This window comes from Pteropus vampyrus, unplaced genomic scaffold (genome assembly GCF_000151845.1).
Source record: "Pteropus vampyrus isolate Shadow unplaced genomic scaffold, Pvam_2.0 Scaffold85, whole genome shotgun sequence".
NCBI classification, from domain to species: domain Eukaryota; kingdom Metazoa; phylum Chordata; class Mammalia; order Chiroptera; family Pteropodidae; genus Pteropus; species Pteropus vampyrus.
Genome location: NW_011888866.1, coordinates 6,806,198 through 6,829,639, shown reverse-complemented (window position 1 = coordinate 6,829,639; position 23,442 = coordinate 6,806,198). Strand labels below are relative to the sequence as shown.

Here is a 23,442-nt window from a genome sequence, read left to right as displayed (position 1 = left end):
AGCAACTATTGAACATTTGAGGAGGTAAACCTCTTTGTATGTGATTTCTGCAGATAAACCTTTCTCTGCAGCTGAGCACAAGTTTCTTGAGAAATGAAGCCAAGTCAAATCCATCTATCACATAATGGAGCCCTGCACAAAATAGAGCTCAGTAAATGTTTGTTGAATTCAGTCTTGCATTATATAACAAAAATAGTGATAACAAAATCCACTAAAATATCAGCTATAATTTGAATGTTTACTAGGTGCTATATACTGTACTAAGCATTTTCATGCTTCATTTCATTTAATCCTCAAAAAAACTCCTGTGAGGTTGGCATTATTTTCCCCATATTGCAGAAGGAGAACTAAGGTTTAAAAGGTCAAGTAACTTCAGCTCAGAAAGATTAAGTCGCTTGCCCTAGGGATCACTAAACTGGTAAAGGGAAAGCCCATATATATTTGATGAGAACTCTGATCTGATGAGCTCTACTACTCTGAAAGAGCAGTGCTACAGTAACTTGTTTTACAGGGTGATGAGGATTAAAGGTAGTTGTCCCACTTTTTTGGACTTATTCCCACCTGATGAAAACTACCTACTGAGGAAGAAAATTATTCTATAGTATTAAATTTGATTGTCTCCCGGATATTTGATTGGCTTGCCATATTCTTTCTGCTGGTTCTGAAGGAATCCAGTAGCAGTATTTCACATGTAGGAAGACAAATAATATTTGAGCCCTCAATTCTAGCCAACTTTCAAAAATATAACCTGCATTTCTGGGGCTTTTTTCTAAAAGATCTTCTGTTTATTTTATTCAAAGACAACTTATGTAAAGGAATCTTGACACATAGGTAGACAAGAATTTGTGATATTCTCAGTGGTCCTTCAAACTCCTTTCCAGTTACCCTTCAAGGCCTTGACCGTTTTCCGGTATTATGACCAGCATACTAGCCAACCAGTTGGCATTTGGAAAAGAAAATCCAAATTCACTGTGAGTAGAAGCCAGAGAAGAATGTTTAATCTAGTTAGTGGGTGGGCTTTTGTTGTCATGGATACTCAGCTCTGTCATCCTATGTTGTTACTAGGCAAGAGCTGCTAGGTCATTCCATAAATCATGTCTGTCATAGCTGACGGTGATGCATTCCATCTGCTCCATCACTGCATGCCATAGTCTGCACACTTCAAATCCCTTCCTTCAATCCATCTGCTGTCCCCCTCCCCATCAGACACCTCCTCCAAATACATTCTTTCTCTAACTCCATTACAGATTCGCATTCACTTAACTGCTCCCAGAATGTACTGAAAGACAAAAAAAACATTACATTGGGGATAGGAAAGATGAGAAAAGAAGAGAAGAAGGAATTCTATAAGGATTACATTTAAGAGTCTGACAAACGTATCAAAATTTTATTTTATGTATTATAGATCTTTGGAAATTGTGACCATGAGTATTTTGAAATTTTTAAGTTCTTAAGAATGTGACTTTTTAATATAGCTTCTAGTTTTAGATGGTGAAACACCATGCTATTATCATTACGAGTTATTTCTAGATCCCCAATTGTCTGATATATGTCTTAGAAGGTCTTTCATGTGTGAAACATCAGAGGGTACAACCTTTGTTCTTCAGTGTAGGTATTAAAGAGCACACAGAATACTGTGTGATTAAACATGTAAGGCCAGATAATACATTTGCAAAGGTTCTTTTCTTTTAGGTTTAAGCCTGGGTAATTGTGGTCTTAATCTCAGGATAGCTAGAAAGAGAATTGTACATGAAAGTGTTTACACAAAGTTCCCAAAGCCTTGTGGATTATGCATTAGTTTAGATAATAAACTAGGATAGATAGAAGGAAAGGAAAATCTGGGTATCCGTGCCATTTCTAATGTATTTCCCTGAACATTTGCCAGACAATAACCCTTTAAGATTGTGCCCATGGAGAGTTATATAGAGGAAGAAACATCTGGTTTATTTCAGTGCCTAATACCGTATCAAAACACTTGGTCTTTAATTTAGAGGAGATCAAACAAGAGAACTGTTTAACTTTGTTGATTATATTAGACTTCTTTGTGATAATTTATGTTTTGATTTTTCTACCTCAGAGACGGCGGGTGGGGGGGGCGGTCCGGGGCGGGGATTTTAATCTGGATAGTTAAATGGTCAGTAGTCTCTAACAAAAGGGAAGAAAATTCAAGGAAGTTGACGTTTAAAAGTAATTCATGAAATAAGTTTCTTTGTTCTTTAGACTCAATAACATTAACATAATAAAGATTAACTGAAATGTGCACTGTGGTGTTTAAAAAATTGGGCCCACAGTTCCAGGGTTCGGTTTGGGAGCTCTCCATTGTTTCTTTTTTGTCTGAGGCCCTTTTCATTACCCTCTGGCTTATTGGCACCCTGCTGATTGGAATGGACCATGACTGATAGGAGGAGGAGCCTCATTTGTTGCAGTAAAATGAGGCATATTACCGTTTAAGCCTGGCAGAAGGTATTGGGAGTTATTCATCATTGGTCATTTAACAGTAGAAGGACCACGGCTGCATGCAGAATGAGTTCTTACTTTGTGTTTATACTCTAGATTCTAAATCACTCCCCATCCTCATTTTTAAATGACTGACTTTTTTTCTTCTTTTTTTTTTTTCCCCTAACATCAATATAGGAGTTCTTTAAGGTCAGAAAGTACAAAAAGTAACGTATGCCTGATTTAGATTATTCTTTGTCAAATAAAACCTTATGTTTAGAACTTCTTAAAATAGCACAACAGTTTCTACATAGAATAAGTATGATTTGTTTATTACTTGATAATAAAATAAATATACAGAGGTAAAGTTTAATGAAATGATCTGTAATCTAAAAAGCTGTTATTTTGCCTTTTTAATGTTGTGTTGCTCCTCCTCTCCCCACATACATACACATCGTTTTTATGAAAATAAAAGGGATAAGAAAAAGTCGTATAAGTAGCCAGGCTGCCTGTCAGTTCAGGAAAAGTATTAATAATAATTCTGTCTGTTATCACTTTAGTGTAGGGCAAAGTAGAACCAGGGACTATGATGGGTGAGTGGAAAAAAATGGTTTTTTATTGTACAAATGGAAAAACTGCTTTTGAAAAAAAAACCAGAAATTATGTTTTTATACATTTTTGGTACTGCTTCTCCTGTTTTCACAGTAATTTTTAAAAAGCCCACACCTTGTATACTTTAATAATAAAATAAAGTGCTAAAAAATTAATTTAATTTCAAAAGCTCATACCTGTTTTATATACAGCATCAGAGCATTTTACTAAGTCATTGCAAGGTAGTGATATATAACTTTAAAGTATAAATCTTTTCCTTTGAGATAAAGTTGTCACCAGTTCTTGACATGGTTAGGGATTATTTAGCACTACAGGCAGAGTTATCAGGGAAAATAAGAGTTGATAGTCTACTTGTATGTTCAGAACGTTGTGGTATAGACGCATTAGTACATCAACACTAATTCTTAGAAATGGAACCTCACCATATTGTTCTCAAAGCTTATACCATAAAACTGATTTGTAAATGAATTCATCTTTATAACAAGTTCTTTTTACCCTTTTGGTACTTATGTTACTGACCTTGTTACATAAATACTCAGATAAATACTACCATTTACTGAACCTTGCTTTTAATCAAAAAGTATTATAGCAAGTTTCAAGTGTAATTTAATCACTCGAGTATTAAAAATATTGAGCACCTACTCATACATGACTTTGACAAACAATGATGGATTCATTGTTGAACAATATAAGGCCCCTGCCATTCAAAGAGCTTACATTCAAGGAGAGAAGATAAAACAGGTATACAAAAATGTTAATGTAGAGAATAGTGTGAAGTAAAGAACCAAAAAGAAGTACAGGTTGTTCTAAGAGTATAAGGGAGATGAAAATGAGCATAAATAGGGAGATGACATTTGAGCTAGGCACTTGGATATGGTGTAGAAGTTCATCAAAGGGAAGTTAAGAAGTAGGCATTTTGAAAGGAGAAGCTATGTTCAGAAAATGAAAAAATATTTTGTTTGGATAATAGGGTACATAATAATATAGGTGGGTTATATGGCAAAAAGATATTTTTGTGACCACGTTATGGAAGACATGAATGTCACTCTTTTATTTAGTAGGCAACAGGAAGCACTACATGAGATTTGACTGTTCAAAACTGGTTGAGGACAGTAACTCAAGCAATTATGTATGGAATGAAAGGAGCATGGCAGTAACTAGAAGTATAAAGACTTAAATAGTCCAGCCACAAGTTCCAGTAAAGGTTTGAAGAAGTGTCGCGGCAGTGAGAATGATTTGTAGCTATCCCGGAAACTAGAGAATTGTGGGTATTGATATCTATGGTGGGAAGTGTGGAGGGGCAGGGGAAATGAGAGAAAGTGGTTTTGGTGACCATGAGAAAGGTAGTGCTAACTGAGGTAGAGAAAACAGAGTAGAGATAGGAAGGGTAGGAAGCTTGGGGCAGTGATGAAAGTTGGTTTGGACATACTGATCTTGAGATGAAAAAGAATAGATTCAGATGAAGAAGTCCAGCAACCAGTTTGAACATAGATATATCAACTTGGGAGTTATTCACAGGGATGTCATAGTTGATACTTTGTGAAGAACGGTATTACCAAGAGATAAAACACAGGTAAATAAAAGAAAGCTGAGACTAAAGCTGTAAAGATACCTACATTAAAGGAACTGAAAGAGCAAAAAAGAGATGGGGCCTAGGTAAATACACCCAAAGATTTAAAAGAAATACTCAAATGATAACTTACCGAAAGGATGGTTTTCTTTCAACAAAGATGTATATATTTACAAGCACTGTTGTAGAATCTGAAACTACTGCAGATTCTGTATAATTCAGATTTTGTCTGAATAAGACTAAGTCCTTTCTCTTCTGGAACCTACATTTTACTAGGGGGAAGGGTAAGAGACGGATAATAAATAAATTTGGACAGTTAGAGATTAATGTAAGCAGTGTGAAGAAAACAAAAGTAGGAGGATGCGAAAAGAGGAATGCTATTTCTCCAGTATTTTCATGCTATTAATCCTTAGAGGCAAATCAAAAATCAGTGAGTTGGTCTAGGTTTTGATAAAATTTTGCATGGAATTGAAACTTTTCTTCCTCTTCAACCACCACCATCAATGTCATCAACCCTTCCCTCTTTTACCAGTATTACTGTCAACATATTTCATAAAAGCTTCCGTTCATAAAAGGTATAATTATTTAATCTTAAACATGAAAAGTAGTGATTTATAAAAGTAAAGGGATATGTTGAGATATATTTGTGATGAAGCTCAATAACCTTAATCTATGTATATGTTTGAAATAAATTACTGTTGTGTGCAAATAGGAACCAAAATGTGATCTTTAGCTAATTTTCACGTCCCCTGACTTTTTTCTTTTCTTTTCTTTTCTTTTATTTTTTTAGGCGAGGCAACCCTTGGTTGACCTCGCAGATTGCAAGGATCTCGTCAGCTTACAATCCTTTATTTTTTATTTTTTACGCCTACAGCACCTGGTATTCCTAGGTGGTCTCCCATCCAAGTACTAACCAGGCCCGACCCTGCTTAGCTTCTGAGATCAGACAGAATCGGGCATGTTCAGGGTGGCATGGCCATAGGCCCCCTGAATTTTTAAAAAAGTAACAACTCTGAGACCAACAATATTGATCTTATACTATCTCCCTATTTCTAAGTCTTCCCAAAAAAGTTTTTGAAATCTTTTTGATTGCTTTGCTTTTCCAAAATGACTTTCTTACTTGAATGTACAACTTCTAGATCTGGCTATTTGGAGAGAGTTGGTGTTTAAAGGTATTTATTTACAGATACAATTTAGTAACATCATATAAATCAGTGTATTTTGTTTGACATAAATATATTCATTTGTATTAATAGGAAAATAGACTTTCTGGCTGCTTGCAGTTTAATCAGTACTGTCATCTTTTTTAAAAATGAAAGTGTTATGTTTGAGATTGTGACCTATGGAATTCTGTTTTACATGAGCCTATCCCAGTGTCTGGCTTTTTCAGCATATTATGCTGTCTTTAAAACCAATGCTGAGACCCCTTATATGACATAATTTGGGCCTCTTTAAATTCATTGAGCTCTACGCTTATTCAGAGCAAGGTTGTTTCTATTGGAAGTAGCTTTCCTTTTTAAAATATTTGACCACAATTTGTCCACGTGAGTTGATTGCACTAAGTTAAGGGCTGAAATGTGAAGATGATTTATTATGCCCATTATAAAAGTAGAGTTTTCCTAGAGAAGACCTAGGGACCCTTGCTGCCTGGATTAAGGAGACTTTAAAAAATATCTAATGGTTAATTAGAATAATGAATTTCTGTCACTTTTTAGCAATATGAAATAAATATAAAGTATTGCAACAAAACTTTTAGACAAAATATCAAAATTTCTATCTCCAGATACGTTATCTTCTTTAAAAGAAACCTCTTAGGAAGTGAAGTCAACGGATCATTTTGGGAATATTTTTTAAAGGACTTAGGATTTTTTTCACTTTCCTCTAGGGGACAAAATATCCTTTGAGAGCAAGTTCAATTTTTTTTTTTTTGCAATACACATCATTTGGAGCTAAATTTGGCAAAAATGTAGTTGATCAAACTGAGAGATTTTTAAATGAGAAATAAGGGGTAACTTTTTTTTCTTTTTCTTTTTTAATGGGGGTAACTTTTTTAAATATTATTTTCTTTCTCTGGCTTTTAAAACTTTTTAAAGATTATTCCCTTCAAAAGATAGTAGTTCCCTGAAATAATTATTTTTAATGGGTATCACTTATTTAGATGGTATATTCTAGAAAGGTTATTTATCAAACTTGTTAACTTTATAATTATTTTTAATGGGTATCACTTATTTAGATGGTATATTCTAGAAAGGTTATTTATCAAACTTGTTAACTTTATAATTACTTCCCTTTTTGTCCTAACAATTAGAAACTAAATTATTTTCAACTAGGAAAATAAATTGAAATGATCTATTTTATTCCTCTTAAATTAGAATCTATGTGATACTTTTTCATCCTAATTTTAAAACAGGCTTTTAGAGTCTTCATGTTATGGAATAGTCCTAAAATTGATGAAACAGTTTTTTACTCTGAGACTTAGGGGTAGCAACTTCGATTATAAAAATAACTCCGTGGAAATGGATTTATATTTTTGCTGTTGTCACATATTCCTATGTGTATATCTTTTGTTTTCTGGTTAGATTTATTCTCCTGACCATACCAGCAGTAGTTTTCCATCAAATCCATCAACACCAGTTGGATCACCCTCACCTCTCACAGGTAGGCTTTTGTTTTATCTGACTACTTAATCACATGTATGGGGCTACTTGGAAATATTTGAAATTTGTTTTTTCAACAAAATCCAATAAAAACTCATGGAAAAATTTAGATTTTGGGAAATTATGTAAACAGCTTTCCTCGAGTTCATTTTGGAGAATAATAAAGTATTTGCTAGTTTTGAATTATTCATATTTTCTCTGATTCTTAAAATAATTTGTGGTAATTTTTAAGAACAACTGTTACAACAGGAGAAAATAAGACTAGGCAATTGAAATGAAGGTAAAATATAGAGGAGATAAATCAAAATTTTTGATAAGATAGCATAAAAATAACTAAATAACCTGTTGAGAAGTACATGTAACTTCTTCCTTGTTCTCTGCATTTTCCAGGTGCCATATGTAAGACTCAAAAATGAGTAACTGTTTCTAATAGTTTGTCTTTATTTTTAGGTCCACTGAGTTACTATTTTATATATATATATGTATGAAATATAGGTTTTTTGCTAAGGAAAAGAACTCAATGTTGATAAATAGTGTTAGAATTAAATAAGTGGTTCAGATATGTTTTCCTTTTTTTATGTTAGCTAGATTTATCAAGAATAAATAAAATTACAGGAAAATGTTAATATCTGTTAAGCTCTAATTGTAAGACTTGAACTTTATTTTTCTGACCAATGTTTGGAGCAAAACCATGCTGAAGAAGAAATGTGTTAGCGACTAGGAAAAGACATTAAGCAACTAGGTAAAAATTGCCATATTTCTCCAATAGTTGACCTCAGAAATGATTCCTTTTTCCTGATCAAGCCGTTAGTTAAGTCCATGTGGCATTGTTGTTGTTTTTATTGTTGTTGTCAAGCTGTTTTGCATTGTTCAGGATTTCTGAAAATCGGGGCTCTGGTATATCAGGGCCCTGACTATCACCTGTGCTTTGTGTATTAACCCTGTGACTCTGCTAAGAAGCATTCCAGTGTGGAGATGATGAACTGCTGGCAGCTGCTTTTAGCTATTAGTGGGTTCTGCTACTTTCTCAGACACCATGGCTTCAGCTGTCTAGTAAAAGTAGAACAGCTGTTCCCCACATAGACCAGACTATGAAAGACCCATTGACTTAAAGTTGCTGTTTAACAGAGCTGAAATTACAGGAAGAATGATGTAACTTTAACCCTACTCACCCTTTTGGCACGGTTTTACTGAAATTATCAGTATCATTTTTGCCACAGCCTATTTTACTTTCTCATCTGAGATGCTGTATCAGCCCTTACTATATGTTCCCACTGCTTCTGCTCCTTTGCCCAGTAAGGTAGCAATAAATGTGGTTTTCATTAACACTGGGTGGGAAAGCAGGCAGCAGAGAAGCTCAGCATCTATGAAGGGACATCAGTAAAATGGAAAATCAGACTTAGACATTTTTAGAAAAATAATGGTGCAAAGCAGAATCTCACATTTCCTCCTCCATCTTTAGTTGGTGTCTAGTGGATGATATCCTCTTTTCCCCTTTAATTCAGCTGATTAATGAAAATCTGTGGACTGTATAATGAAGGTATTAATAGGTTTCTTTTTCAATTCAACAGTCTAATCAAAGAAAAATACTTTCATTTACTCCTGCTGAAATGGCAAATCAAAGACTGATTTTATGCAGGTGTATCTCTCTCCCATCTCTTGTATCTAGTGTTTCCTCGTTATCAACACACACTCATAGTATGTGCATGCATCCTAAATTGGCAGAGCAGTGATGAAAAGGGAGGAGAAAAAAGGAAAGCAGTACTATATGATAAAGTAGTCACAGTTGAAGGGAAAATGAAAAAGATAAAGCAAACCAGAGCTCATATATAATGTGGAAATTGTGCTCCTTTTACAGCCTGTTTTCTAGAGTAAAAAAATCATACTCGCTGAGTGCTGTCTGTACTCTCTCTTATGCCTTGTCAATCAGACTGAGCACAGGCCTTGTAAGGGTAGATATACAGGTGCAGAGTCACATAGGCAGTTTTTAAGGCAATCATTATTTTTGCTTAAATCCCACTTACTTTTCTTAGAAACTTTTCAGGCCAAGAACATACATTTCTATGTAGAGGATGCTTAAGAAGCTTCTGAATGAGTATATTGTATGTATCATTTAGAATGCTTTAGGCTGAAAGAAGGAGAAACTCTTGTCTTGGCTAGCTTTAAATAATAAGAGGATTGGTTTTCTTGTTATGACAAGAAGCCCACAGCAGAGCAAGTTCCTGGACCAGTATGTCAGGACTCCTGCTTTATTTCTTTGCAATTCTTCCTCAGGCTTTTGTAGCAAGATAGCTGTTTAAGGTACCACATACAGATATGACAGTGTCTAATAAAGGGAAAAAACTATCCTTCCCTTGTCTTTTAAGAATCGTTTTCCAGAAGCCTCTTCAGCAGATTTGCCCTCCTGACTTATTGGCCAGCATTGGCCCTAACACAATTGCTCACCACCATATTTATCTTAGAGATCAGGGTTTATCGTAAGAACTAAGAATATAATTACTCTTTACTGGTTCACTCTAGGAAAGGATAGACACATACACTCCCCTTCTGAGTAAAGTCAGATCTGGGGAAGAGAAAAATGGCTGTATCTATTACAGTTGTCATTTGGGAAAAGACACGAGTATTTGAGTTAAGAGAATTTGTTTACTAAGGGAACTTGGAAAGTAAACTAGCAAAATCACGTTTTGACTTTCTTGGAATATAAGTTTAATAATTGCAGCACTTAATAGATGTCAGAACATCCACAATAAAAATAAAGAAGAATGAGGAAAGAAAGAGTTCCTCAGTTTTTGGCTAGTTTAATCAGGTATTATCGTCATTAGTTTGTCTGGTCTTAAAGCAATTGCCTAACTTCAACTTTTTACGAACTCTTCACTTATGGACGTGTGAAGCACTTAGATGGAAAGATTGGCTGGGCCAGATTATGGAAAGCAAAGCACTAGAAACTACATTAAGATTATCCAGCCTTTCCCAAGCGTGGGAGAATCTCGTGAAAACTTGAGTTTAGGGTGAGATTATAAAGGGAAACAACTAACAAAAGAACTAACGAAATAGGAAAATGCATGATAAATGGTCCTAAGAATTTCTCTCAGCCACACAAAATGTTAGTATCTGTTTTTTTCTAAATGTATTAACCAATATTTTTAGGTAAAGTACCTACTAAGTCCCACTTAGATGAAGAGCAGATCAGAAACATTGGGTGAATTTAGATTTAGAGATCAAAGAAAGCCTTTCCAGATTTTCTAGCCAAATAATTTGATTCTGTTATCCTAGTCACCGAGCTAACTTGTTTTCTGAAAATGGTCAATAAATTTTAATATCAAATAGTTTTATTATAATCCTTCTTGAATTATAGCTAGTTTTTTCTGTAAGCCCAGGGTACTTACAGAAATTGTTAACAACATAAATAGTTGAAAGCTCATGCCTATCTAATAGAAGGAAGTATAAGCTGAAAACCTCTGTATATGTCTACCACCAGATATCAGATGACAGGAAAAGAAGGGGGACAATATCCTATTCTCTAGGAAACCCTGAGGTTTTTAGCCTTTGCCCTTTTGTTTTTCCATTTTGTGCACTGGTGCTACAGTTGATGATTACAAGCTAAAGATACCGATGTGATTCTAAATTTAATCTATATATTTTTTCACGCACTAGTTGTACAAAAAGATGTCTAGTGTTAGAGGCCTGCTAGCATTATGGTCTCTGTACCAAATTTGAATTCCATTCACAACCCCAAAGGTCTTATCTGTAGTTAGTTAATAAGCCATCAGTGGACCAAAGTTGCAAAAGTCTGTGACTTTTTTTCTACATTGATTACGTGATAGACATACCATTAGGAAGAAATAATAATAATGTTCCATAGTCAAAAAGACCTTTAGGTTCATAAAGTGTAGTTTTATATCTTTTATCTCATTGATTGGCCTTGTAAGGCAGATTAAAAACAAAATAAACTATGTGCCTATTTTATAGTCAGGGCTCATAAGATTAATTGATAGTACAGATCAGTGAGAATGCAGTTCCACTAATTCCCAGTATCCACTAAACTTCCATGCCCCTCTTTGAGTTTTGCCAGCCATAGGGGTCGACTTCTGCCAAAATCACTCTTAACTACCCAACCAAGTGGGGTTCAAGAAACTGTGTTCATGAAATAAAACTTGACATTTGTGTGAATTTCAGACAGAAATCAGTGATTTAACCATGTTAATATTTTTTTTTTTAACAAAGTCTGTCACAGTGGGCAGCCCTGTCTATAATAAAAATAAAATAAGTTTGAGTATATGCATACTTTTCCAGTTTAATGAATTGCATTTTGGAGATAGATCTTAGCATACCTTCTTCATATCACTATCAAAAAATAATTAATGTAGGTGATTTCTTACCTGAGTAATTCAGTGCACACATCTCATTCTTCAACACTTAGCTAATGAAGAAACACAAAAATTGTGTGTTTTACAAAGCAGATGTGTTCTAAGAAGTGTGAGCTGCTTAAACACAAAACTTGTATTAATATTTTACACAAATGAAGAAATTTGATGATTAGATTCCTATCACAAGCTGATCACCCAAGGGGATCAGGAAAGATGGGGTAAAATGATTGAAAATAAAATATTGTAAACACTAAGGGATAGTATTTTTAAAACATTTTAAGGTCTTTTTCAAAATGGATTGTGATTAACCTCTTAATTCATATAAAAATTTATAATTCTACATCCGTGCTTTGACAGCTCTAATGCACTGAAATCAGTGGTAAAGTATTGGCTAGTTTTTACATGAATTCTTCATATAGTCAGTTACTGGGTTTTTCTGGTTGTTAAATTATTTTGTTAATTATAAAATTAGTCCACAAACCTTGAGTGTTTCAATGAGCAATTTTAGATTGTCCTTAATTTATGTGGTTGAATAATTATCACATTTGTTTGTCTAACAGGAAGCCTTTAATTGATCCTCAAAATAATTTGTTTGAAATTTGCTTACAAATTAAAAAATGGTTAGCTGATGAAGTATATAACATATACTTTTTCTTACAATTTTAGTATTTAAAATTTTTTCTGTGTAATTACAGTAGCATGCATATAATTAATTGTGAAATACAACCAGGTTATTAAGACTCTGTGTATCCAATTTTTCAGCTTGCAAAATATATATACGATTAATGGGAATACAGTTTTTCAGCTAAAGTGAACTATAATAGTTCCAATTTACCATAAGTTTTTAGTTTCTTAAATGTGGCAAATTAACCTATAAAAGCAGGCTTCAGAATAACATAGTTTAAAATTTATTTAGCAATTAATGAGACAAAATAAACCTTCAACTTCTCCAACTTCAAATTTCTAATATAATTAGGGTTATCACTAAAGCTTTTATTAAGAACATTAGTATAAAGTTAATTGAATTTCTTCATTATTTTCTGTAAATAACCTATTTTCAAATGCACAGTCATCAAATAGTTAAGATTTTTGATCAATTGTTCTTTTCCTTTTAAAGCTATTTTGGCAACACCATTAAAACACTATATTCTCCCCAACACATGGATGAATCAATCTATTTCTTTTTCTTACATTTTTTTCTTTTTATCTTTTCTACTCTGAACTCGTATCCTTTTTTTCTTTAATTTTGTTTTTTATTATATTGCTACTTTTCTAAAGTTGAAGAATAAACAAAATTTTCATATTTTCCAAATTAAATAATGTGTTCTGGTGTAAATTACATTGGGAAGATTTTTAGCAGATAATCCTAAATGCCTATGCAGTCATTTGAAATTGATATGTTTATGCATTACTAAAGGCACAAGTTAATATGACCCTTTAGAAAGCAATTTGGCCTTATGAATTAAGGATGATAAATATGTTTATGCCTTTTAATTCAGAATGCTGCTTATCTTCATGACATATTCCCAAAAAGAAAACAATATTTACCATTCATAATATAATAATATTCATTTACTATTCATAATAGCCAACTGAGAGCAACTAAAATATTCAGCACTGAGGTAATGATGATTAAGCAAATTATGATCTAGAGAATCAGATGAATATTAATGTAGTCATTAATAGCATTATCTCAAAGACTGTGTAAAACCATGGGGAGAGACAGAATTTTAAATTATGTATACTTTAAGTACATTTTCTCAAGATACGTGTGCATATTGACAGTCTAAAGAATATGCAGATATACAAGTAATTATGTTTTAAAGTATAGTTTTTTTCTGTTTTCTCAACTTCCTATATTGTTGTATTAGTAATGAAAAAGGTTTTTTTTTTTTTTAATGTTTTGGGCTTATGAGTAGCCAGTACTGTGTTGAAGGCTGAACAAAAATTTTCGTATAAATTTATGTACAATTACTGAATATCTTTACACTTTCCTTTGGAACATTATCAAGATCACAGAGTTAACCAAGGTGTGTGGGTGCTTTGGGGTTTTGTTTTAACAGGTACCAGTCAGTGGCCCAGACCTGGAGGTCAAGCTCCTTCATCCCCAAGCTATGAAAACTCACTCCACTCCCTGGTAAGAGCCTCTTAGAAATATACAGATCACTTTTATCTGATAGTACGCAGTTCATTTTGGTTGGTTGGTTGTTGTTGTTTGTTTGTTTGGGGTTTTTTTTTTTTCCAGCAAACCTTGAATAACAATGAAAAAAACAGTAGGATAGCATTACACATGAATTCTTTGCTAACAAATGGCCTGATTTAGTTGAACAATATAAGACACATTGGGTGTGCCTTTTGCCATCTGTTCTTTGGGACTTCAAGCTTCTGGTCTAAGGACAGACAGCTGGTGTTAAAATAGTGTTATGGGATTTTTGTTTCTAGGGCTTATTTTTTCTATACTTTTTACATTTATGTGTAAGAGGAAACTTAAAAAAAAAAAAAAGACCAAGTAAAAGCAAAAAAAATTAGTCCAGCAATGCAAAATGGTTGTATTTTACTCTTTTTTATATGAGGTATAGTTTATTACATTTTCATTAAAAGTTTTAAATGTAATAGCAGTCCTTTTTTTCATGAAGAATGTTATTTCCCATGTTTTTTTTTTTTTAAATGAAAGAATGTGTTGTGCAGATTGTACAGCAAAAATATTATTTAGCAAATAAGAAACTAGAATAAAGGAGCCTGGCTAGGTATTGAGCATGAAGAATTTGTGGTTGAATGTTAACTTACTATTGCTTTTCTGTGCTTACCACAGAATCACAAAATATTATAAAAAAATAAGGATGACTTGTTGGAATGCTAAGTCATGCTATCAGTCAGTAATTCCAGGTTGTAAATAGCAAAGTGCTTTTTCTGTGACTAACAGAACATTTTAAATTAAAGGAAAGTTTTCTTCTCACATGTTATGCAAGCAAATATAATTTGTGCTATTTAGATGCTAACCTTATAACTTCGCTATTAAATCCCAGCCTTCTCATACCTTAATACAAGTAGATCTCGCAGGTCTCCGCGTTCACTTTACTAACATGTTATGCTGACATGCACATCAGCTATTTCCTCATCTCTTTTGGAGTTAATCTTAACCTGTGCTTTGCCTCCTGTTCTGTCTTGACTTTGCCAGAAAAATCGAGTTGAGCAGCAACTTCACGAGCATTTGCAAGATGCAATGTCCTTCTTAAAGGATGTCTGTGAGGTACTATTTCTTTTAGATGGTGCCTTTTTTGTGTTTCAGTTAATTATACTTCCTATTATCCATTTAAAACCTTCAAGCCTGTACAGACTCCAAAGTCTTTAAAAATCAAACAATGACCGTTTCCGTTTTTGTAACAGTATGTAAGAATAGACTTTTGTTCTCTTATGTTGTTGAGAATGATTCTTTTTAAAAGAGCTCTACTGGCATGTGCTTTTGATTTTAAAAATTCTAATATGTTTCTGTATGGGGCATGTGTGTATTCACAGACAGACAATATCATTTCCTCAGTTTTGTGAAAGAGCATATTTGGATGTGTTCACTATTTCAGATAGGTATGATTTATTCACTTAGAACAAAATTACAGCTTAAACTTGTTGAATTTGAGGATGTGTTCCCAAATTGCCTTCATTTCAAAGATCAGTATTAAAATACAGATTATCTTCTTTTATCAACTATAATTGAGGATCAGACACAGTACAGTAGCATTCCTCTTTTGTAGAAACTAAAAGAAATAACCTCATTGTAGATTTATAAATTGACTTTATGAAGCAATGATTTGTTTCTGAAGCTTTGTGAATTTAGCATAGTCTACTTTCTTTGATTGTTGATTTGTAGTGCAAGTAATTGCTTTCAAAGCTACTTGATACTGCATTTCACTTGCTATCTTCCATATATCCCAAAGTAGAAACATAGCAGTCTAATGAATTTAACATACCAGCAGTAACCTCCATGTCTATTTTCAATCCCTGTAGCAATCTCGAATGGAGGATCGTTTAGACAGACTGGATGATGCTATCCATGTGCTGCGGAACCATGCCGTGGGACCTTCCACCAGTTTGCCTGCTGGGCACAGTGATATACACAGTTTATTGGGACCATCCCACAATGCAGCAATTGGAAGCCTCAGTTCAAACTATGGTGGATCAAGTCTTGGTACAAGCAGTCGATCTGCTTCAATGGTAAAATAGTGCTCATCTTTTTTTGTAATAACCCCTAAAGCCTGTTGTCTTACATTTTTTTCATGAAATCTTTGGGGTAGAGGGTCTTTTTTTTTTTTTTTTTTTGAAGGGAGATAGAATGGCTTTTAAGAATTTCCTTTACTGTATTGGGCAGGGTCATTGGTTAAGCATTGGCCCTTAAAATCCTGCTATGATCATGTACAAAAAGCAGAAACTTTCTACAGAGATCATTTCAGCTTAAACTTGGATTTTTTTCCAGATGCGTAGTAATTGATAGAACAGTTTTTGCTTCGAAATAGTGTGTGGGAAGTCTGAAAAGCAAAAGCAGTAAAGCAAGACTGAATTACAAGGGTCCTTGTCTAGAAAAGCTGTTTATTATAATTTAGAACCAGCCTTCAATAGCAGAAGGAATGTGGAATTATCTGTACGGGTCCAAATTTAAGCTTTATTCTCAAATGAAGAAAAAATGTTGGGGTAGTTTTAAGAATGGCTGTAATTTTAAGTGACAGTGAAAGGAAAACAATTTTATATTAATCCCTTAAGAGAATAAAATAATTCAATCCATCTTTTTAAAAACATGCTAATTCTTTAGAGGGAATAAAGTATAATTCTACAGCTATGCACATCAAAAATTCTATTGAATGTCTTACATTATTTTTTATCTAAATTGTCTTAAAGGAGTGAAGCTTTATTTGAACTTGCTGTTTAACTGATACCATGTGTTTGCATGTTTATGGCATGTTTTTTAAGATTCATTGCATGTTGTGAAATATTCTTCTATGAAACAGATTTCTAGCTGTAAGCCATGTGATCAGGGCTAAAACTCACCTATCATCAAAATAATTAGCTGCCCCAAATGCTGAAGGCTTGTGTTTTGTAAAGTGGGATTGGTTCCAGATTTTCACATTCACATCTCAGACAGCCATTTATATTCATTTTGGGGCCACTGAAGTAAACATCAAACAAGGCAGCCTGGTTTCCTGAGAACAGTGTTTTCAGTAACATGGGTGATGTTAGATGCCTGCACATCTTAATAACTAGTTTTGAGGGATTTTTTTTTAATGTCAAGAAATCTTGAAATTTAGTCTCCTTTAAAATTAGTTTTTATTGCTATTAATATACTAATAAATGTGTGAGCATTTATAAATTGTTAAACTCAAATAGAAGGGAGCATGTTATCACTATTAGTTGTAGTAGTAAAATAATTTTAATGGTATAATATAGCATTTGTTACAAATATATAGAATATCAAACTATTATTTTGTTGAAATACTATTTATCCTTATTTAGAAGAAAGATTTGCAAATCATTATATTTGAATCCCAAGTTTCTCTTACTGCAGCATTTGCAGTTCTTATTCCTCACCTCTTAATCATTTTTAATTCTTCATTGTATATAGTTTACGGTTCCTATTCCACTCTATCTCCTGTAATATTTGATGTATCTCTGGGTCCTCCCAATTAAAGTGGGTGTGGCTGTGTTCCAATGGAACTTTATTTACAAAGAAACTTTATTCCTTTATTTGTATAAAATGGAACTTACGTCTTTAGAATGTTGTTTTTACCAACTTTGGGTATGAGTTGGGATAGAGATTTTTCAAAATTCATTCCTCTAAAGCCATGTGGTAACCTAGTACATTTTAAAAAGACTTGTAGAGGGAAAAATTGTTTCATTAGATACTGCCCTGAAGTTTGTAATTAAGAAAGTAGCTCGCATTATTCTCTACGAATATGCTGTCTACTTCAGAGCATCAACAAAAGGGCAGCCACAGATATGCTTTAAAAAGGAAAAAAATTCAAAGTAGTCAAGAAAGAAAGTCTTCTGAAACATGAGGTAAGTCTGGCTTAGTCTGGGGCAGCAGCATCAATGCCACAGCAACTAAGCCAAGCTGTTGCTTAGTATGTCTGTCAAGGTCTTCTTTTGAGTTCTTCTAACTTCCTTAGAGGTCACAGAGCTGGTCAGAATCTCTAGGCATCATATACTGTATCCACTCCATTTAGATGCAGTCAATAGTAGAGGTGGAGATTTAGATGTTTCTGCCAAGTGTAGCTTCAAAATATAAAGTTATTAACTGACAAAATCTAGCACTGTCAGGTGAATCAGTTTGCATCCCCTATCCTTCTGAAATGAACGTTTTAGCTGTGAGTCCTCAGTTCTCAGTTTCAGCAAAAAGACCAAAGAATGGAATGAAATAAAGATCACAGCCAGCTAGTGACTCTCCCAGCTAAGTCTTAGGCATACTATTGAGGAAGACTCTTATCTTAGTGTCTATTCAGGTCTGGATTTCCATCAGTACTGCCAGGTGCCTTGCTTACCCACCTGTATGGAATCAACTCTCTTCATATTTTTGGAAGGTGTGTGATTTGAGGGGACATACAGTTGTAAATATTGCCAGCCATCTTCAAGAGTTAACCTCTTGCTTTTATTATTTATCCCTTCTCACCCCCATGTATTCTAACTGATCATAACTAAACAAAGACACAATTTTACACTCTGGAATAATTTTTCTTTCTTTTTTCTTTTTTTGTCTTGTTTAACTTTCTAGTAGTTTATATACTTTTCTTCTGTGTTAACATAAATTAGCATTTGTTTAAGGCTTCTAAAAAGGAGGGTTACTTAGCCAAAATTACAAAGTCACCATGGAAGTGTCAGTTTAGCAATTCTTTATCACGACGTAGAATTTGTAAGGTCTGCTTCTCAAAAATATATAATTTTCATCATTCTGTGTTTTCTGCAGATAGTAGAATTATTCTAATAAATAGAAATACCATTTTAGTACCTCCACAGAACATTCAGATAATACTTGTATTCTAATGGATTTTTGTTCTAATGGGCATTTGCTGTAAATCACAATCCTAATTGAACGTTTTAAATATGATACTGCTTTTTCTCATAGAATTTAGAAGGAGGGTCAGCATACTTTTTCTGTAAAAGGCCAGATAAATATTTTCAGCTTTGTAGGCTATATGGTCTGTCATAGCTACTTAACTCTGACATTGTAACATGAAAGCAGCCATAGATAATTATGAAAACAAATAGGTATGGCTGTGTTCCAGTAAAAACTTTATTACAAAAAAATGTTCCTTTATTTGTAAAAAAAAACAAAACAAAACAAACAAACAAAAAACAGTCTTGACTCGGCCCACAGGCCAAACTTTCCCAGTCCCTGATTTAGAACATAGATTAGCTTCTCGGTGCAGGAAACAAGGGTTAGCAAGTTGTTTTTCTTTTTCTTAAATCCTATAACTTTTTGCTTATTTTGTTTTAATGAGTAATTTGGGAGTTTTTTGAAGTAGAGTATTTGAGATGAGCCAGAATGTGCCAAGAGTGGAAAAATAAGAGTTGATGGCAGGATAAAGGTGTACAGAGAGCTCAGCTCCCAGCCTGCAATGCTATCAAGATTACTTGTGTAAAAACTGCATGGACACATTAACCAAAATGATTGTCCTTGGTCAAGGAAGTAGCTTTGTTTCTCAGAACCTTTCTTTACGTTGTCTTGAGTTATAACAAGATTATGCTAGTAGGGTCTTAATATTTGTAGGAGATCAATCTTATTGTCTTATAGATGAAATAATTGGGGGAAGGGGGTTCAGTTGTTCCAGAAAAAGATTTTTATATTTCACACCAAGGAGATAGATAAGAAGACTATGTCACTTGCCAAAAATACATGTTAATAGGTGTCAGTATCTAAAGACTTAATTTTGACTGTTGTTTCTTACAACTGAACATATTCGACTGCATCAAAGTTTAGAATTAAATGAGGTTTCAGCCACATAAACCTTTTAACATATTTTAGCCATCAAATATATACAAAAATTAAATTTTCTGGAAGATTATTATATCGGAAAAGGAAACTAGGAAATCGGTAGTTCCTATTCCTTTTCGTATAATTAGTGTAACTAGCTTGGCATAGTTTTAATATTTGCTCTTATTTTTTAATGGGATTAACATTTCCATTAACTTAATTTTCTGTTTTAGTATTTTTGATGATTTCCCCACATTTGCTTAATGCAATATAAAACTTAAGTCTTCGTCAGACCCTCTTATTGGAATGTAATTGATGTATCATTTAAATTTTAAGGCACAAAATTACCATTTTGAGAATTATTAAAATGTCAGCATTGGACTTTAGTTTTGCTCTCATTTATATAGTGTAAGAATAAACTCTTGGAATAAACTGCTGACAGGAAAAAATACTGTATTAAATGGAAAACTGAAAAGGAATAGAATTGTTCATTTCATTTGCGCATTACAAAGAGATCTCAGCAATATAAAATTATTGTACATCACATCTGTTTATGGCTATAATATCTAAAATACTGAGGCCCATTGAGATGAATCCATGATAGCACTTTTATCTTTAACACAAAGTACTCAGTCAACTTCAAACCAAACTAAGTAGATTAGGAGCTTTTTGTATTAATAGAAGCTTTGTGCAAATCTTAAAAAGTTCCTTATTTATGGTATAGAATAAAATTCCATCTATGAGGTCTTTTGGTTTTCTTTGTTACAAATCCCAAGGAAATTTAATCCAGGCACATCCCTCTCCCTCCCTCCCCTTCCTCCCCCTCTCTACATCTTTCTCTTTCCTCCTCTCCCTTCCCTCTCCGACCTCCTGGGACCCCTCCTTTTTTTTTTTGGTTTTGTTGGGTTTTTTGTTGTTTTAAGCAGTGGTTGGCGATTCATAGTATTCTTGTATGAGAACAAAGTAAATGATGTCAAATTGTGGAATTTAAAGCTACCTTATATAACGATTTAAAAATATAAATCACATCTGTCTTCCAAATCCTAAAGCAGTTAGAGAAACTATATTTTCTAAATTGCAAGAGACTTGGATTAAGTTACTAAAGACTAACAGGCAAATAAGGTAATATTTTGTTTAAAATCAGCTTTTTGTCACTTATCAAAATAAATTTGGACTCATTTTAACCTTACTTTTAGAAAACTATTTAATTTTATTAGTATAGATTTGTGTAGTATAAAAATTGTGTGTCTGGGCATCAGCTGAATTAAAAGAGTTTATTTTTAACTATATTATTTTTTTCTGACCTATTTTTTTAATGAGCAATTTAAAAGAATTTGATTTTCATTAAGACAATAGTATAGTGTTTTGAAGGATTTTGATACCAATTTTTAAAATTCAAAATTGTTCAAATGGCAGCATTTTTTAAAGTTTGAAAACTGAAATTTATATATTATGGAAATATTACTAAAAAGGAACTATAATAGATGGAATTCTGCCAAGTTTCTAGCATAAAACCCCTCTTCAGGTATAACAAAATCTATACAGTACATAAAGATCATATCAGTCTGTAGATTAATGCTGATTAAATCATTAGTATTTAGTAAATAGTCCACATTGAATAAATTATTAGAATAGAACTCAGAAACAGAGAGGAATTCATATTGAGTACTTTTCAGTTTGTTCCTTAATTCACATGACCCCTTATTCATCAACTAAGTAGAGTTACAATTTTTTCATTGTAGATACTAAAGCCATTGGCTAAATTAAAGGCAAACAGGTCCCTTGTAGGGCACTCCCACAAACATAAGACCATACACAGATTGTGAAGATCCAGAATTCAGGATGATGTCATTTAATGGAATGGGCCTTTTATTCTGAAACAGAGCTCTTCATAATAATTGAAATTTTGAGCATAGTGGGTTAAGGGTTTGCCTTCCCTGCTATTCCCCCTGTAGAAGCAGCCTGTCAGCTGTATGCTAACGAGATGAACAATTAAACAGGGTCCTATCTTGCTGGCCTTACAGGCTCTGAGCCTAAACAAAGAACTGTTTATACACCTGTTGTGTGTGTGTGTAGACAGAGCCGTTTGAATGGGTAGCCGCAGATTAAAGGGAACATGCAGGAGCCAGGGTGAGCAAGGGTTAAAGAGAACTATATGAACTGTGAAAGTCAAATTCTTCAGAAAATATATGAGGGCCATTTGCAAGGGGAATCAAGTTACAAAGAAAAAGTTCCTGCTAACTTCATTAATATGAAAAACTCCAGACTTCAAGGGTTTCACTGGTCTGAGGCCAGTTTTTAAAGGTTTAATTTTTTTTCTTTTGGAAGCCAATATAGGTTGGTGTGAAAAAATAAGTTTCTCTTCCATAGAGACAAAAGTATTTGTTGGCATTTATATCTCAAAACAAACTGAGTAACCTTTCTGATTTTCCTTCAGGGAAATGCAGAATCCCTAAATATATTGTTTAGGTAATGATCCTTTGTCTGCCAGGCCTTTCATGAGAAAGGAAGTGATAGAGTCATTTTTATTAAAGAATTATTTATACTAATGAAATAAAAAGAGATAAGAATTCAGTAGATGCGTCAGCACTTACCATTACTCAAATGAGTGAAAATTCAGTTTAACTGTTCAATTATTACTGTCTTACAGAGCTATAAAAGGAGTTTCACACATAGAATATATAGTAAATATACACATGTTTAAAATTTTTTAGTTTTAAAAGGTCATTGCCTTTTAAATTACTTGGTATGATAGCTCAGCATACTAGGTAATAGCAGAATTAGCACATTACCTAAATCATAGGAAGTCTTAAGATTATTATAAACACAGAGAAATCTTAGCTTTTACTTTATCCTGCAGTGATTTCTTCAGGCAGTCAAAATTGTTCTAGTGATATTTTATCTTTATAATATGCCTAGGCTATTAAGGTCCAAAAGAATTGCAACAACTGTGTATTACGATTATAACATATCTGTTTTTATAAAATGGGATTTTTTAACTGACCTTCCCATTAGATTACTGAGTAGTTCACAGCTAACAAGAAAGCACCACTTGTGTTAATAAACATGACCAGGATGCCCTGGATACTGGATATCGTGAAACATTTTAAAAATAATTTTCTCTCAAATAAAATTTTCACATACCACTTTTGCACTGGTTTTTAAGTTTAGTTCTTCAGATTTTTCTCAAGTGTGTTTTGGGGGGAAATCTAAAAGCTTAGGGAAGATTTTAGTGCAAAGAAGATAAAAGTCTGCCACGGTTTCTGTGGTTCCTTCCCAGCTTTAAGACTTTATGATTCTAATGCATGATGAAATTGTGTGGTTTAGGAAAAGGATATAGTCATGTTTGATCATCTAAGAAAATAGTGACACAACTAATCCTTAGCAATGACTAATACTAAAATAATTTCAAAAGTAGTTATGGAGTACATTATATGGGGTTTTTAAAACTACATTAAAGATAAGAATAAGAGTAGGGGACAGACATTTCATAAAAAGAGTGGTGAAAGACCTGATACGTTCTAATTAGGTCTTCTACCAAACGGCCTGCCTAAAACTGCTTTGGTTTCTTTCGTTTAGCTCACAAGCAACCAAAGGATAAACTTGAATGGGGGCATTTATATCTCTTAGGGTAAAATCTACACAGAGTCATGAAAGATAAAAAGCTATATTAATTACTTAAGAGGGATTCAAAGCTTGGCAATTTACTGAGATTGAAGGATTTATTGAAAAACTGCGGTTCTCATGTACAACTCTAGGCAATAAAACCTCTTTAATTAAAGGCTTAATCTTCTAGTTGACATGTCTGCTACTGTTCTAATAAAAAGCTTCATTTGTAACCAATTT

The 23,442-nt window shown here is 33.4% G+C and overlaps 1 protein-coding gene and 1 non-coding gene across 6 annotated transcripts in view; one reads left to right on the top strand and one right to left on the bottom strand.

The window, feature by feature from the left end:
* TCF12 (transcription factor 12) overlaps positions 1-23,442 on the top strand; it is a 293,031-nt gene that overhangs the window by 254,670 nt on the left and 14,919 nt on the right. For 4 of the 5 annotated variants that reach the window (XM_023532559.1, XM_023532560.1, XM_011363431.2 and 1 more), the window contains 3 exons: positions 7,198-7,276; positions 13,706-13,779; positions 15,645-15,851. In XM_023532559.1, coding sequence (XP_023388327.1) covers positions 7,198-7,276; positions 13,706-13,779; positions 15,645-15,851 — 360 coding nt within the window. Of the gene's footprint in view, positions 1-7,197; positions 7,277-13,705; positions 13,780-14,820; positions 14,893-15,644; positions 15,852-23,442 lie in introns of all 5 variants that reach the window. The other variant, XM_023532561.1, reaches the window with a different exon arrangement.
* On the bottom strand, positions 5,484-5,602 carry LOC111742050. Its single transcript, XR_002781174.1, has one exon. It is a non-coding gene; the product is annotated as a 5S ribosomal RNA (ribosomal RNA).